Source organism: Stegostoma tigrinum, chromosome 28 (genome assembly GCF_030684315.1).
Source record: "Stegostoma tigrinum isolate sSteTig4 chromosome 28, sSteTig4.hap1, whole genome shotgun sequence".
Taxonomy (NCBI): Eukaryota; Metazoa; Chordata; class Chondrichthyes; order Orectolobiformes; family Stegostomatidae; genus Stegostoma; species Stegostoma tigrinum.
This window is the reverse complement of record NC_081381.1, coordinates 12,162,536-12,180,756: the sequence shown is the minus strand read 5'-3', so window position 1 is coordinate 12,180,756 and position 18,221 is coordinate 12,162,536. Positions and strand designations below refer to the sequence as shown.

The following is an 18,221-nucleotide window of genomic DNA, read 5'->3' as shown; positions in this document are numbered from 1 at the left end:
TTAGTGGGCTTTTTAAAAATGATAATTACGAGGTTCATTTGATTTCCTTGTCTTTCCACGTCCATGCATTGTGTTCGTTCAAGCCGTGGAGTTATTCGCTTGGATAATTGACATTGCATTGACTAATAGGTGCACAGTGTGAGGAACAGTTTGTTTTCTTTGACTTTGCCATGTCCATGATTCATCTCTTCAGCAATATTGAGCACCTGGGATAATTGTGGAAACCTAATGTAAACCAGCTTTAATAAAAATGAGAAGCAAAATACTGTACACTTGGAAATCTAGAATAAACCGAGAATGCAATAAATACAAAGCAGGTCAGTGAGTATTTGTGGGGAGTGAAGCAGAGCTGATGTTTCAGGTTGCTGACTTGTCATCAATTGGAATTTTGTTTTCTTTTTATCATTATCAGTCAAACTTGTGACCACTACCTCATATTGGAGTTCTTTGGTACAGATGCAACTATCTATTCTTGAGTTGTTCAATGTTTGCAAACCTGTGTCGTCATATTTGGACTTTGAGTCTCTACTTACAACACAAATGCAAAGTAATGTTGGTGATCATGAGTAGCATTTGGTTCTTTTAATAAGAGACTGGATACAGTGCTATGTTTCTCTGCATTCAGCTAATGAAGATAAATGTAATGTCTATCCCTAAGTGTGTCAATTTTTTTTGTATGCTCCAGGGAATATTATTTCCATTGTAAAATTCTGTGCATAATATAATTTATTAATGATGTCAGCATGACGTGAGATGCACTTCCATGGAGCAGTTAATTGTCTGTGGGTTTGGTCTCCTGGAATGAGTGGCCATGTTAAAGCTCATCAGCTTTCACTTATGATGGTGCACACTCATTAAATGGATATATAAAACGGAATTAGCAATGTGTCTTCTGGAACTTCTTGGATAAGTCAGTCATATAATATGCAGCAAAATAAGAATGGAGATGTAAAGAGCGTGGCTTAAATTAAGGGTTCATACCATTTGCTTTACATCATTCCGTCAGTTGGAATATTTTTTTTCTGCATCATAGCAATCAATGTTACACTAAGTTTTAGAACATAGAACAGTATAGTACAGTACAGCCCTTCGGCCCGCGATGTTGTGCCGAACTTTTACCCAAATCCTAAGGTCTATCTAAGTTCCACCCCTATATTATACGATCATCCACATGCCTATCTAGTAGCCTCTTGACTGCCCCGAATGAGGCCGACTCCGCTACCCTCTCCGGCAATGCATTCCCGACCAATCTGAGTAAAGAACCTACCTCTGTCTTCCCGATATCTATCCATATCTACTTCCACTCACTTTAAAACTATGCCCCCTCATAATAGCTACCACCACCCTGGGAAAAAGTCTCTGGCTGTCCACTCTATCTATACCTGTTATCATTTTGTACTCCTCTATTAAGTCACGTCTCATCCTTCATCATTCTAAAGAGAAAAGCTCTAGCTCTCTCAACCTTTCCTCATAAGACCTTCCCTCTGTTCCAGGCAACATCCTGGTAAATCTCCTCTACACCTTTTCCAATGATTCCACATCTTTCCTGTAATGAGGCGACCAGAACTAGACACAATACTCCAGATGTGGCCGAACCATGTTTTTGTATAGCTGGAGCATAACTTCACAGCTCTTGAACTCAATCCCTCTATTAATGAAAGCTAACACACCTTACACATTCTTAACAACTTTATCTACCTGGGTGACAGCTTTCAGAGAACTGTGAACATGAACCCCAAGATCCCTTTGCTCCTCCACACTACCAAGAATCTTTCTGTTAACCCTGTATTCGGCTTTCAAGTTTGTCCTTCCAAAATGAATCACCTCTCACTCCTTCATCCAAATCATTTACATGTTTTGCTGTTTCAAAACCTATTTTCATGGTGACGTAATCAGGAATCGTGTTTTATGTTCCAGTGAAAATGCAAAATCAGCTTGGAAATACTAATGGCATGCAAATTGGGATGAGATTTCACTCAGAATATCTCAGAAATTGACAATTATACACAATTCCAAATTTTCTCTTTTTTTCTGTCTTTTTTTTAAATTGTCTTTTCAATCCCATTTTCAGTCAAATCACAAATACCAGTTATATGATCATTGTCGCATTATTACTTGTTGGAGCTTTCTGTATGAAAAATGGCAGGTGTGTTTCCTATACTATAATAGTAACTGCTCTTTCAGAGTAATACTTTGGTTGTAACGCACTTTAAACCGTCTGCTGGTTGTGAAAAGTGTGATATAAATGTGAGTTTGCTTGGTTGTGAAGATATTATGAAAACGCTTTCCATGCGTTTGTCAACGTGGTTCCATAATTGCCAGGAGTTATCTCGGCATTTAGTTTGGGATTTTAAAGGTAGTGAATATATTTCCATTCATCCTAGTGAGGATGTTTTCTAGGCATCTTTCCTGAGATCAGAAGCTTGCTGTGTGGGTAATGGTTACATAAAATTTGTCCCATATGCTGTTGAAAAGTAAAGTACTAAAATGATAAAGAACTTTGCTTTGAATTGACAGTATGGGAATCTCTGCTACAAGTGATCTGTGGGAATCTTCGCAGCAACTATTCACTATCAGTATTTCCTTGATTGTAGAGGAGAGATAATGGGAACTGCAGATGCTGGAGAATTCCAAGATAATCAAATGTGAGGCTGGATGAACACAGCAGGCCAAGCAGCATCTCTGTTTTCATGCTTTATCACTATTTTTGGGAGTAAACAAAACATTATACTTCTTTTCTATTTGTATTGTGTTATCTGCAGAATTGACATGCTTTATAAAAGAAAAACATTGTGTATGTTCTCCCCATTTTATGGACGTACATGGAATAGTGTAGGTTAGATGGGCTTGAGATCAGTATGACAGGTCGGCACAACATCGAGGGCCGAAGGGCCTGTACTGTGCTGTAATGTTCTATGTTTATTGGCTAACTGATGTTCCACCATATGACACAACATTGTAATGTTAGTAGTTGGTGCTGTACAGTTAAAGAGTAAGTACCAGTAATATGCAGATGACTCCTTTGAACTGGCTTGAACTTTTTCATTATAATACAGCATTTCCTCTTTAGTCTCTTAGTGCTGGATGAAATTGTTTGTGATGCAATTTCTTCATTATTCCCTTCCAAGTTGGACAGTCGTGAATCTGTCAAGCTTTCAGAATTGATGAAAGGTAGATTCTAATGTATTTTCTTTGAAAATCAGGGATTTATTCAAACATTCTTAAACCTTCTGTAGTTCAATCGTGGCTGTAAATAGTCATGACTTATAATTTGAAGCAAAGAGGAATGTGATTGTGGAACACAATGCTATTATTTTAGACTGATAAAGAATATGTGATTGACCGCTTTGTTTGCTTAATTTCTCAGGTGTTTTAGGAGCCCGAGGTTTTTTTGAGACATCTTCTGTCATAGCAGTCGGCAACGTCGTGCTTGTATTTTGACGGACCTAAAAATCAGCAGTCGCTTATTTATGACCATGGAAGTGGGCATGCGAATTGTTCGCGGTGTAGACTGGAAATGGGGGAACCAGGATGACGGAGAAGGACATGTCGGCACGGTGGTTGAGATTGGTCGTCAAGGCAGTACTACAACTCCAGATAAAACTGTGGTGGTCCAATGGGACTGTGGTACCAGAACAAATTATCGGACAGGTTACCAAGGAGCTTATGACCTGCTTCTCTATGACAATGCACAGATTGGTAAGCTAACAGTTCCTCACTGATTCTGTCATTGACATCTGATCAATTTTTATTTTTCACCTGTCTATCTTTAGCCTCTCATTCAGCTCACACATCTGAGAATAGTGCTTCAGTTTATATAAGTGCCTTTGCAACAACAAAAGCAGAAGTTGCCGGAAAAGCTCAGCAGGTCTGGCAACATCTGTGAAGGGGAAAAAAAGAGCTAACATTTTGGGTCCGGTGACCCTTCCTCGGAGGATCCCAGACCTGAAACACTAACTTATTTTTTTCTTTCACAGATGTGGCCAGACCTGCTGAGCTTTTCCGGCAACTTTGTTTTTGTTCTTGATTTACAGCATCTACAGTTCTTTTGGTTTTAAGTGCATTTATTGTTGGACAAGAGGGAAGAAGTGTTGGCTGTCCTTACGTAATGAAATGGCCTGTCGTTTTGCTAATAGATGGGATTACACAAATTTGTGATGCTGAAGATATGAATACTTACCTCTTCAGCATTTATAATGAAAATAAGCACAATTTGTGACATCTTTCATTCCAGTCAGCTCCATTTAAGAGAATAATTAATTAAAGTTTGTTTCCAACAAATAGGAAATGAAAACCAAATTACTTTGCATACTAGTACATTTAAAAGTTGCATAACATATTTCACCATCTTTCAAATTTACGTTGTATTCAATCATTACTTTTGTAAATGAGTATCAATAAAACTTAAAAATGTGTGTTTTAAACAGTTAATACTTTCAAGGATATTCTGCAATTTTAAAAAAATTCAATGGAAAATATGTTGACAGATTTTTCCATTCCATGTTCCATATAAGAAATTTATGAATTTTATGGCAAAAGGTTTGTTCAGTCTTTTGTCAAGGTCCCTCCTCTCTCAGATGTTATGATAAGGCTCTCAACTCTTCAACACATTCTTATTGACAATTCAATGTATGCTAGAGTTCAGCTGCTGTGTTTAGGATTACTTCAAGTAATGCAGCCAACAGGCTCTATGTTTCGTCACTGTTGGGGTTCAGCACATTAACTTAATGTTCTCTTTACACTTAATAATTCATCTTAATTACCCTCTCTGCCTCATCCATAATACCATTTTAAATAGTGAACATAAGTCTCTATGTCCGTTTTTAGTGCTTTTCATATCTATTTAATGTTGTATTTGATAAGACTTTGTTGGCTTTATCCATTCCTGCAAGTTTGATAGTAGTTATTTTATTGACCTACCACAGGTAGAGATCGCAGTTTAGAATGTTGAGTGACAGGCAGATTATAAATGTTTTTCAACTCTCTTAATCACAACTGTTTAAATTCTTCAACAAAATTATTCCAAACTTGATGAGCTAGAGTAAGTTTGTTGTGAATTCTTAGTAACCCAGTGAGGAAGAAGGATTTGCAGTAAAGGGGACAAACCAACCATAGTTAACCAAGGAAGTTAAGGATGGTATCAATTCGAAAGAAAAACGCACGCAATGTTGCAGAGTTTAATTATAAGCTGTGGCATTGGACAAAGTTGCGAAAACCAGCCAAAAATGATTTTTAAAATTGAGGGAAAAATAAGCTTTGAAAGTAATCTAGTAAGTAATATTAAAATGAAGACTAAGAGCTCCTTTAAATATTTTGAAAAGGAACAGAGGGGCCAAAGTGAAGGTAAGCTTACAGATAAAGAGGCTAGCTAAGTAATGGGAAAGCAGGAAATGTTAGAGGAGTAGAATAAGCAATTTGCATCAGTCTTCTTCATAGCAAAAGATACGAATAGGATTCCAAATTTAGTAAACAACAAAAGGTCAAAAGCGAAGAAAGAAATAAATACAAAAATTATCTCAAAAAATATCAGGCCAATAAATCCCCTAGATCTAATGTGTTGCATTCTAGGATATTAGATGCAACTAGGGCTGGGCAAGAAATGCTGGCCAGCCAGCGACTCCGACATCCCACAAATGAATTAAAAATAAAGTGGCTACTGGTTGTGGATGCACTGGTAATAATCTTCTGGGAATCCTTCGATTCTGGAAATGTTGTGGATGATTGGCAGGTTTACAATGTTTTATCCCTATTCATAAAGGGAGGGGAACAAAAAATGTAGTATAGTTAGCTAAACGTTTGACATTGGGGAAAATGTTAGTCAGTTACAGAATAGAAAAGCACAGAATCGCTAAGGCTCGGGAAAGTAGCCAATGTATTCAAAGACCCCTGCCATCCCTGTTACGTTCTTAGAATCTCTACAGTGTGGAAATGGGCTCTTCAGCCCAACAAGTCCATGCCGACTCTCTGATCACCTCACCCAGACCCATCACCCTGTAACTCACCATATTCTACACAGAACGCAGTAGGTAATTTAGCATGGCTAATCTACCAAACCACATCTTTTGGACTGTGGGAGGATACCAAAGCACCTGGAGGAAACCCACGCAGAGAATGTAGAAACTCCACACAGTCACCCAAGGGTGGAATCGAACTCTGGCCCCTGACACTGAGGCAGCAGTGCTAACTACTGAGCCACCATGCCACCCCAAGTCGTAAGGAATGTAATAACAGAGAATTTATAAATGTGTAATAAAATCAAGCTGAGTCAGCATGGGTTCACGAAGAAGGAAAAATGCTGGCAAATTTGAGAATTAGGTAAAAAATCAGGACAGATAAATGGAACCAATGGATGTAATATATTTAGATTTCCAAAAGTTGCATGATACAGTACTGTCTGTAAGGCTGCTTAACAAGAGAAGCCTTGGTGTTGAACATAATACATTAACATGGCTAGATGATTGACTAAATAATAAGGAAAGAGTGTTGGAATAAGAATTTTCCAGAATGGTGACCTGTAACTGGTGGAGTGCCACAGGGATCAGTGCTGGGACGACAGTTATTAACAAGATATCAATGACTTAGATGATAGAAGTAAATGTAGTATAGCCAAGTTTGAGGATGACACAAAGGCAGTTGGGAATGCAAGTGGAGAGGATGGTGCAGGGTCTACAGAGGGGAAAAGGTTATGTCAGTGGGAATAAATGTGGGAGAATGTAAGTTTGTACATTTTGTCAGGGAAAATGAAAGAGCTGAATATTATTTAAATGGGGAAAGACTGCAGAAAGCTGCAACAGTAAGAGATTGAATTTGGGGGTCCTTGTGAATGAACCTCACATAGCAGGTTCAGCCGTTATTAGAAAAGGCAAATGGACTGTTAATCTTTTATTTCAAAGGGAATGGTGTATAAAAATTGGGAGGTCTTGCTAAAACCACATAACGCATTAGACCATACCTAGAACACTTAACTGTTTTGGACCCTTTTATCTCTGGAAAGGTATACTGGCTTTGGAGACAGTCCAGAGAAAGTTCACTCTCTTGACCTTAGAAATGGAAGGAGTTTCTTATGAAGATGGTTGGATATGTTGGGCTTGAATTCATTGATGTTTAGGAGAATGAAGGGGACCCTCACTGAAGCAGTAAGATTTTTGGACAGCTTGGTAGGGTAGATGTGGAAAAAGTTGTTTCCCCTCATGGGAGAGTGTAGGACCAGAGAGCATAATCTTAGAATAAAGACATGGATGAGGAACAATTTCTTCTCGAAGAGTGTAGTGAATCTGTGGATCTCTTTACAGTGGAGGGCTGTTGAGGCTTTGAGATTGTCTCTGTCTCTTTCAGCCTTGAACACACAGATTTTCAGTCAGTAAGAGAGAATCAAGGCTTTCTGTGGAAAAGGTGGGAAAGTGGAGTTGATGATTATTGGATCAGCCATGATCTCATTGAATGGTGATGCAGACTCGCTGAGCTACATGGCCTACTTCTTCATCTTATGGATATTGACTGGGTGACTATTTTCAAGGAGACCTTTGTATTTGTCTGAAGGTGATGAAATGTAGCATTTGTTTCCAATTTTCTGGATTCTGTCAGTGAGACTATTTCAAATGCTCTATGATCATAATGCACTGTTGTTTCATTGGATCTTTTTATGTGGCTTCAGCTCTCTTTAGCTACATTTACAAAATTGGAACAAGCAACCCACAATGGGCAATTCATGTTGTCTGTTCATGACCAGCATTCCGAACGCTGGAAAATTGGCTGTATGTACCTTTTTGTAAACAAACTGCTTTCCATTAAACTCAAAGATATTTGCTCAAACGTTTTAAGTTGAATAAATGTACTTCTGAGGCCAGTGTAAACTATGTGACATTCTTTCAAATAAGTCAGGCAATCTATTAAAATGTAAATAAGGAATAAAAATAATGATTTTTGAATAACAGATTTGGGCAATGAATGCTTTAATTCCTGGTGATGGGGTCTGATTTTTTTTTTTGCAAAGATTTAGTTAATATTATCTGTATGTTCATGCATGTGATTTTTGAATTAATTTTTAAATCTCTAGTGCATGACTTGGTTTTTGCTTTGAGCAGAGACATTGCTAGCACTTGCCATCAACTGCACAGGGCACAGATCCATGTATTCTAATTCACTGCATCTGGTTGTGTATTTTCAGTTTGGCTGTTTTCCCATAAGTGCATTATTTGGTTTTATTGCACATATGTGCAAGTATGTGTAAATAGAATACGCTGTAGAACAGTGCAACTTTTTGGTTTCTTGGTTAAATTTGTAACTGACGTTCAGATGGAAGGGTGAATTAAACAACTGAAGATAAAACACGTTTATAAATGTAAACATCATTTGTGACAATTTATCTGAATAGGAGATGGCCCTTGGTACCTGCATAAGCCTTAACTTGGTCTTTTTGTGGGGCTTGTTCTTTATTCCACTCCTAACTCTCGGGCCCCTCCCACAACTTGATCTCCAGTGCAGTGTTGACTGCATTGGTACTGCTTCTTGCTTTCATCCGGAACTGGAAAAATAATCAATTTTGCTCCTGGTTTCCTTCGCTCGCCTTCACATAGTCCATCTCTGACTCTCTTCTCTTCCCTTCCTTGATTTCTCTGTCTCTGGGGATTGGCTGTCCACTAATGTTCATTACAAACTTACCAACTCCTGTCTTGAATTAATGTCTTCAAACCTTACTTCCCGTAAAGACTCCCTTATATTCTCTGCTTGTTTTGCCTCCATCACATCTCTGCTAATGATGCTATCTTCTGCATTAACAGTGGTTCCGACATGTCTGTCTTCTGAACCAAAACCAAATGATCTTTCACTCCACATGCGTGCACACCTACATTATCGTGGGTAAAGATTTCCCACATTTCTGTCCTCACCCATCCTCCTCTAAACTGCAATAGATAGGGTTCCCTGGCATCTTGCTTTTCACTGCACCAGCTTCCCCATTCAAAACTTTGCCATCTGCTATTTCCAGCATCTCCATGTGATGCCCCCACTAACACATCTTCCCTTCCCCTGTCAGCGTTCTGATGCGACTGGTTCCTCCATGACGTGCTGGTTCACTCTTCTTCCATCTGCAGCACTTCGTTCCCCCTCCCATGGCATCTTGCCCTGCAATGGCAGAAGGTGTAACATTTATCCCATTACCTCCTCCCTCTTCACTGTCCAAGGCTCCAAATATCCCATCCAGGTGAATCTCACCTGGATTTACGCCAATTTCAGTCTCCACTGCGTTAGGGAGACTCCCAAACACAGACTGGACGGCCACTTTGCGGAACACTGCCACTAATCCATAAGTATTAGCTCATCTTTCACTTGTTTGCCATGTCAATATATCGTTTTACTCTCATGCTCATGCTTTTGTCCTAGTCCTGTTGTGGTGTTCCAGCCTTGTTATCATGTCCCAGTTAGGCACTTTACAGCCTTCTGGAGTCAACATTGAACTCAACAACTTCAAGCCAAGAGTTGTGTTCTCCATTTTGATACTTAAACACCTTTTATCGCCACCTCTGCAGACACTGCCAGACCTGATGAGTTTCTCCAGTACTTTGTTTCTATTTCAGATCACCAACATGCACAGTATTTTAACACTGATGCAAAATAAATTTACATACCCCATGGCACCGGTTTACAAACATTGGAAGCATGTTAGCAAACAGCATCTCATCAAAAACGCACACAAAAATATCTCAATGACCCTTTTAAGGATCCGAAAGGAACTTTACAAAAATTTCTAAACTGGTTCCTGGTCTAAATTATATTCTTGTATCAGGTAAGATGAATTTGTGTTCTGTTTTGTTCTGCTACAATGTAGTGAAATTTGGTCTACCAGTAAGCTGCAGCGCTAGGATAGTTATAAATACACGGTGCTATTCAGTTCAGGCTTAAGGCAGTGGGTGGTACAAAGTGATTTTTTTGTTTCCTTAACACTTGTCAAAATTACTCAAACACTCTTCCTACTGTAGCACAGTGAGACGCCAGAATACATGACTAGAAATTTTGTGGCATTACCGAGAAACATGAAATGGGCCATCCTGTTGTACAAGTCAAATAACTTGGCCTGTCAAACAAGGAAATTACTTTTAACAACTACAGAATAAACTTTCTTGCCAACATCCAGGGGAATGTTGTGGATCAGACCTAGGTCTCTGATGGATTAAAATATCACCAAATAGAAATCCTCTTGAGAAGCTAAATTGTACAATACATTTCATCATCTGAACCACCTATATATCGTACAATCGTGCATTACAAAAGGCAGTTTAAAAAAGAACTTATTCTTCCAAACAAAAATGGGTCCAACATTTGTAGAAAAAGGTCACATTCTCGGGTAACGTTCCAAGGCAGGATTGCGGAAAACTGCATTTTAAACAACTAAATGACTACTCTGTTCCTATGGGCTGTCAGCAGCGCCATCTTTAAGATGAGGTGTTAAATCGAAAGCCCAGGTGACCTCTCAGGATGTTTGTGCCACTGGTTTAAAGAAGAACAGGGTAATTCTTCTCACTGATAAAAGACAATGGGAACTGCAGATGCTGGAGAATCCAAGATAACAAAGTGTGGAGCTGGATGAACACAGCAGGCCAAGCAGCATCTCAGGAGCACAAAAGCTGACGTTTCGGGCCGAGACCTGTTACTGTCCTGGCCAGTGTTTGTTCATCAATAATCCCACAAAAAAGTGATCACATTATTATCACGTTGCTGTTTGTAGGAGCTTGCTTTGAACCAACTAACTACTACACTTCCTACATTACAAGTCGCAAATTTCTATCTTGATTACAGAGTACTTTAGGACATTCTAAGGCTGTGAAAAATACAATCTATGATAGAAAATGTGAGATCAATTTTCTATTATCTTAGCTCCTGTGAAAGGATTGGGCAAGTTCTCCGTATTTGTTTTTATGTTGAGAACTTATTTCTGCCACACAAAGCTGTCCCAGCAATGTTATTCTCAGTTTGTGTAATCATTCTGTGAAGGAGTAATTTGTTAACTTAATCTTTATAATGGACTTTCACCAGGTGATTGTATGCTCATCCATTATCTCTTTACAGCTGAATATTTTGTGTCAGAACACTGGAAACTCTCTTTTTGGTAGGTTTTACTAGCTGAAATTTGTCTGCTTTGAATAGCTGCACTTGCTATCCCTTTGAGATGATGATGCTTTTTTTTTGTCCCATGTTCTCTCCTGTACATCGGCATTTTGACTGCTCGTTACATTGCAGTAAAGCCCAATACTATTCTCTTCTGACTACCAGCTAACTTGCACTTCCTGTGATAACCAGTTCAAGGTGATGGGCACTGTAAATCAGCCAGGAGTGGAGAGACAAACTGTCGCTTTTGTTGTGAGCTTGGCACAGACCAAAGTTCTTACCTGACTGAGGTGCTTGCTGGATAAACTAACTGAGTCATTTGTCTGATATTAGAACAGGTCCTTATGAATTAATGTAATTATGACTATCCCTTTTGAAGTACATAGTTTGCATTCAGTGATCTGGTAATGAGTCAGTTCTTTCATCACATGTCCCCAAAAGAATTATAGCCTAAGCTCTCATTGAATTCAGTTGCCTGTTTTGAAAGAAATTCTACCTTAGGAGATGTGTCCTTCAGACTTCCTGGTTAGATATTCCATTCATTATAATGGTCATAATGGGTACAGTTTCAGTCTATCTTGCCGGCCAGGAATCTGAGAGTATTGGTACCACCCTAGAGCTACACCCTACCTGATTGCACACACCAGCAGTTCAGAATCATAGTTGGCTAGATACAAAACCAATGTGCAATCTGATCCTGTAGATTTCTTAGCCAGTGAGTTAAGTTAAAAATGACCTCAAATAGTTCCACTGTAATTTAATATTAGAATGCACATGTATAATAAACAAGAACCTACAAATAAGGACTCAGACTTTGAATTTGCCCTTTAGTTTTACTTGTCAATTGTAAGTTTGACAATTAATGTTCTGTATCAATATAAAATATAAAAGCATTTATTTTGGTATCTGGTGTATGTGTAGGGAGACAATAGGATGTAAACCGTGAATATGATTAAAGAGTTCTGACTTGGTGTCTTTCAGACTACAAAGTCCTTAACGTCACAAGTAGGAATTGTGTGCACAGTTAGTCGTAGAAGTGTGCAGCACAGAAGCAGCCCCTTCCGTGGAAGTCGCCTGTGCTGAGCAGCCATCCCAAAACTTAGATAGCCCCATTTGCAGCATTTGGCCCAATTCCATCTAAACCCTTCCAATTCATGTACCCATCCAGATGCAATTTTAACGTTGCACTTGTACCCCCCTCCGTCACCACCTCTGGTAGCGCATTCCATATGTGCACCAGTCTCTGTGTGTGGGAAAATGTTACCCCTCCGGTCCTCCTTAAATCTTTCCACTCTCTCCTTAAGCCTATGCCCTCTAGTTTTGGACTCTCCCACGCTTGGAACAAGACCTTGGCAATTCACCCTATCCATGCCTCTCATGATTTTATAAACCTTAAATAAGATCAATCCTCAGCCTCCGATGCTCCAGGGAAAAGAACCCCCAGCCTATTCAGCCTCTCTCTATAGCTCAAACCCTCCAATCCTGGCAACATCCTTGTGAATCTTTTCTGATCCCTTTCAAATTTAACAACAAAGTTCCTTGAGCAAAGAAACCAGAGTCATAACCAGTATTCTGAACCAATGTCCCGTAAGCTCAACATGACCTCCTAACTCCTATACTCCATGTACTGACAAGTGTACCAAACACTGGTTTCATTATCCTGTCTACATGTGACTCACTTCCAAGGAACTATGCACCTGCACCCCTTGATCTGTTTGTTTGGCAACTCTCCCCAGGGCCCTACCATTAACTGTGTAAGTCCTGCCCTGGTTTGTCTTAACCAAATGTATCTTCTCACATTCATCTAAATTAAACTCCATCTGACACTGCTCGGCCATCAGCCCATCTGATCAAGGTCTCGTTGTACTCCGAGATAATCATCTTCACTGTCCACTACACCATCTGTTTTGGTATCATCTGCAGACTTACTAACCATACCGCCTGAATTCACAAGCAAATCATAGTTGGGTCTGTGTTATGACACAAATAGCAAACTTACCCAGCTCAGCCTCACTATCACTGGATTCACAACATAGTGAAATGAAAACATTGTGGCCCTTAAAAATTACTCAATTGTTCCTCACCAAACCTAACAAAGAATTGACCATGGATTCAAAGTTTACAACTTAATAATAAATTGTTGATTTTTGTTTAAAATGTAACTTTGGCAGTATACGGATAAACTACAAGGCAATCTAATTAGCATCTATGATCTAAGCCCAGATTTCTTTGATCATATATTCCCACTCTCTCACTGGCAGACAAACAGGCATCATTGAGGAAAACCGAAAGAACCGTGGATGCTGTAAATCAGGAACAAAAAGAAAGTTGCTGGAAAAGCTCAGCAGGCTTGTCAGCATCTGTGAAGGAAAAAGCAGAGTTAACTTTTCGGGCTCTGAGGAAGCGTCATCGGACCCGAAACGCTAAGTCTGATTTTTCTTCACAGGCATAATTAAGAGATAAATTTTAAAATTTAACAGAATTGTAATTTGCCAGTTTGATAACTCTTTCAGTAATGAACCAGATCTTCTCAAAATCCTTGGATGATGTGTTGTATCACAGCAACTTGGACTGTATATCTTGTTGGAATTCCAAAGTCACTGATCAATGTAAACAGCTTCCAAAAACCTCCAGAGACTTTTACTTATTCTTTGTGAACTGGGATTCCTTTCTCAAAATGTTCAAAAAGTCAATAACTGGAGAAGAACTAAAGAAAGAAAAACCAAAACACAGTACCAATCCAAAAGCTTTCAGAACAAAACTGCCTCCTCCCTAAAATTAACCTGAGCCAGTTCACTGTTTTCTCTATTTTCAAACATTTGTTGTGGTTGGCTGCCCAGCACTGATTTTCTCTTGACTGACATTCTCAACGTCCAATTAGCTGTTACTCCTCAACAGTTTGGTGCTCAAAGGTCTGTAGGAATCTTACAGCAGTAATTAACTTGCATTGTCTTTCCAGAGTAGTTCCCAGCAGCAAACATCTGTATCTTGTTTAATCTTTTTAAAAACAAGCTGCTGTTCAAAGATAGTAGGAACTGCAGATGCTGGAGAATCTGAGATAAAAAGGTGTAGAGCTGGATGAACGCAGCAGGCCAAGCAGCATCAGAGAAGCAGGAAAGCTGTAGTTTCGGGCCTAGACCCTCCTTTCATTTCTGAACACGGTTCTGGGCCTGAAACGTCAGCTTTCCTGCTGTGTTCATCCAGCTCTACACCTTTTTGTCAGCTGTTCAACTCTCAACTGCAACTGTCAGTTCCAAGCCAAAAATGAGAAAAGTAAAAGAAAAATAATTGCCTCAATGTCTGGAAACATGTTGCCCACTGTATTGAGTAAAGAAATAAATAAATACCCACATCAGAAATGGACATTGCAACATTTGCAAATAAGTGGCCACATGCCTGTTGGCGGCCACATGCCTGTTGGCAGCCCCCTCGCTTATAAGACTTTAACCTGACTGAGTGCACATGCAGGGTAGCAACCAGGAATATATTCAATATAAGCTGAATATGGACCTGGGCTTGGTGGCTCTTCTGAGCCCAAATTAAAGGAATTAGTGGCTGCTGCCCACTCCCTCATCCCTTTATGTCTCCACTCCCACACTCATCAATGGCAACCCTGATCCCTGACTCCATAGCCAAGCTGTGGAATGACCCCCTACCACAGCCGTGATCTAGTCGGATCTTGCTGTCACATCCCTATTTGCCAGCTGGCCTCGTTGCCTTGAGACTCGAGCCCTGATGTCCTGGGGGTTTGAAAGCCTCATTGCTCAGCAATGGAAAAGCACTTGTGAGCTCTCACATTTCTGAATCAATATTTCACAGCTGAATTGTAAAACTACTTCTATGCAATTACACTTGGTACCTAAATATTCATAATGGATGAAAGGTAGTTACGTTTTTAATTGGTATCAGATTTTTGGGTGGTGTTTTCTGAGTTATACATGATTTTTCTATTCCTAATAATGGGCGACATACTCAACTTTGGACAATTACAACAAATCTATCCAAGTGTTACTGTTTTTGAGGGAATAATGCCGAATTCAGATAATGGAGTTCAATAACACAAGAACATCTTTTCCCTAGGGTTTGGGAGCTCAAAACCACAGGGTATAATTTTAAGGTGAGAGGAGAAAGATTTAAGAAGGGCCTGAGGGACAGCTTTTACACATAGAATGTACTGCCAGAGACAGTGGTAGATGCAGGTATAGTTACAACATTTAAAAGACATTTGGACAGGTACACAAATAGGAAATGTTTGGAGGGATAAGGCCAAACACCGATAAATGGATTCAGAGATAATGGGAACTGCAGATGCTGGAGAATCCAAGATAACAAAGTGTGGAGCTGGATGAACACAGCAGGCCAAGCAGCATCTCGGGAGCACAAAAGCTGACGTTTCGGGCCTAGACCCTTCTTCAGAAAGGGGGATGGGGAGAGGGTTCTGGAATAAATAGAGAGAGGGGGGAGGCGGACTGACCTATCCCCTCCCCACCTATACTCTCCTCTCCACCTATCTTCTCCTCTATCCATCTTCGGTCCGCCTCCCCCGGTCTCCCTATTTATTTCGGAACTGTCTCCCCATCCCCCTCTCTGAAGGGTCTAGGCCTGAAACGTCAGCTTTTGTCCTCCTGAGATGCTGCTTGGCCTGCTGTGTTCATCCAGCTTCACACTTTGTTATCACAGATAAATGGGATTAGTTTAGTTTGGGAGATTTGGTTGGCGTAGATGAATTGGACTGAAGAGTCTGTTTCCATGTTGTATGACCCAATGACTCTGTATTTTAAAAAAAAAATTGGCATTCAACAACATAGAATGTTGTTGATATGATGACACTCAGTTCAGTACCCAAAATAAATCAAGTCTGTAGGTGAGGGGTGAGCTTAGATTTTCAATCCACGACTCAGTCTCTTATATGTAGTGTTGCCTATTTGATCCACATCTCTTCCTGGAAATCCCACTCTATTGGATGTTGCCTGCTATTTCCGTTGACCCATGTTTTGAGTTCATATTGCGGCTTTCTTATGTTAGAGCTCACAGTGGAAACATACACCTTCCAACATTCAAATAATGTTGGCCTTTAGATTCCTGGTTCATGTTTCCATATGCGCTTTTTAAAAAATAACTTGCCTGTGTCAAAGAGAAATGAAGTTGTGAAACACTCATGTCATTCTGGGCTCTGCTGTTAACCTGACCACAAACCTGTCACTACGAGAATGCTAATCCCGCCATGATGAACACAATTTGCAGCCTTCCTTGTCCTCTCCATGCATGTGCATGCAGGGTTTTTGCTGCGAGTCGCTGTTGAGTTAGTGCCCAAAAATGATGATAGAACTATTTTAAGCAAGTGGGCCAATTTAACTACTTGTAGTTTTTTGTGTGTACAGTACAACAGTGGAGAAGCTAGCTAAAGGGGTTTCTAAAAAAAAGGGTTAAAGTTGGATCTGTACCACCCCATGTTGAGGGCACTCAGTCGGTCTTTTGTAACCATGGTTGCAGATGTCTAAGCGCTTGTGTAATGACAAACCAGACACCATTATTGAAACCATGTTTGGGATCGCTGATGAGAAGTCTGATTGCTGCTACGGAAGCTCTGTCCGGCTGTTCCTTCAGGCAGCACGCCCTTGTGCTACTTTGTACATGCTGCTTTCAAACCAGTTTAAAACTCTTAACCTGGATTGCCATTTCAATTGTTGCATGCCAAACCCACTGCCATGGAGCAAGCATTGCATGCTGCTAGTTACACAGCCGTAGAGTCTCACACGCACGCATTTGTTTTCTCCGTCTATTGGGATGTCCTGAACAGGTGTTTCCCTAAAGGCAGTGGGTGCAGTTTTGGAGTTTAAGATTCCCCAGTTACTGTTCATTGTCTTCAGTGTATTGAGACCTGGAGCTCAGTGACCTCTAGCCTTGGCACCTGTTGTGACAGCACACATCAGGGGGAAAGAGTGAAAATACTTTGAACTGACAAATTACTTTGTAAATAGAGTAAATCCCTGTATTGACTTGTACTGTTTTAATTTGTTCTGCTTTAATATAACCAGTTAATGGGGCCCGTATTCCTGATGAGTGTAGGAGTTTTGTTTTGAAGTCACTTCTTGCTGGGAGTGTTGATGTGTGTCCATGCGACTTTATGGACACCTTTTTGGAGTTGCCTCGATTACTCCCTCGTTCTCCATCTTGTTTGCCGACCATCTGATCCAAGGCCTCTGTGGGTCTCTGACCTCTCCGTTGCTTCTTCAGCTCCCACAAAGCAAAGCTGCTCTTTCTGCTTCTTGCTGCTCACTTCTAGAGCCTTCCACTTCTCCTGAGAGTTTAGGAGAGGAAAGCAGTGGGTAAGGGAGACCAGGAACTGACGGTTCTATAATGGATTTAATTTTGGCACAGATTCAACAGAGGTTAAAGTGCCTTCCATCAAGGTAGTATTTAATACAGACAGAGCACAATTGATCTTTGCTGAGCTAGTTAGCTATTGTCAAGTAGATTGTAGATAGTATGGAGGCTATTGTACAGCTTTGTATGACCCCAGTCCAAATTTTGAAGGTATCTGTTTTACTTCTCCCATCGAATTTGTTTGCAGTTGTATCATCATGAAGTAAGGGTTCAGATCTAACCTCTATAATCCTGTCACATCCAGTCACACGTGATAGTGACAAACCACTCATTAGAGGAGGAGGCTCCACAAATATCGCCATCCTCAAAGATGGAAGAGACCAGTGTATCAGTGCACAAGGTAAGGCTCAAGCATTTGCAGGAATCTTCAAGCAGGGGTGCAGAGTGGATAATCCATCTCTGCTTCCTCCAGTGATCCCCAGGATCTCAAATGCAAGTCTTCAGCCAATCCGATTCACGTGATAACAAGAAACAGTTGGATGCAAAAACTATGGCCCTGACATTATTGAGGCAATAATACTGAGGACCTGCATTCCAGAACTTGTTGCTCCTCTAACCAAGCTGTTCCAGTGCAGTTACAATGCTGGCATCTACCTGACCATGTGCAAAATTGCCCAGGTATATCCTGTACAGATAAAGCAGGACAAATCCAACCTGGTCATTTGCCACCCTATTAGTCTACTCTCATCATCAATAAAATGATGGAAGGTGTTATCAACAGTGCTATCAAG

At 40.2% G+C, this 18,221-nt stretch overlaps 1 protein-coding gene across 6 annotated transcripts in view; it reads left to right on the top strand.

The window, feature by feature from the left end:
- mib2 (MIB E3 ubiquitin protein ligase 2) overlaps positions 1–18,221 on the top strand; it is a 224,315-nt gene that overhangs the window by 76,688 nt on the left and 129,406 nt on the right. For all 6 annotated transcript variants that reach the window (XM_048561339.2, XM_048561340.2, XM_048561338.2 and 3 more), the window contains exon 2: positions 3,368–3,699. In XM_048561339.2, coding sequence (XP_048417296.1) covers positions 3,471–3,699 — 229 coding nt within the window. In that variant the 5' untranslated portion in view covers positions 3,368–3,470. The remainder of the gene's footprint in view (positions 1–3,367; positions 3,700–18,221) is intronic.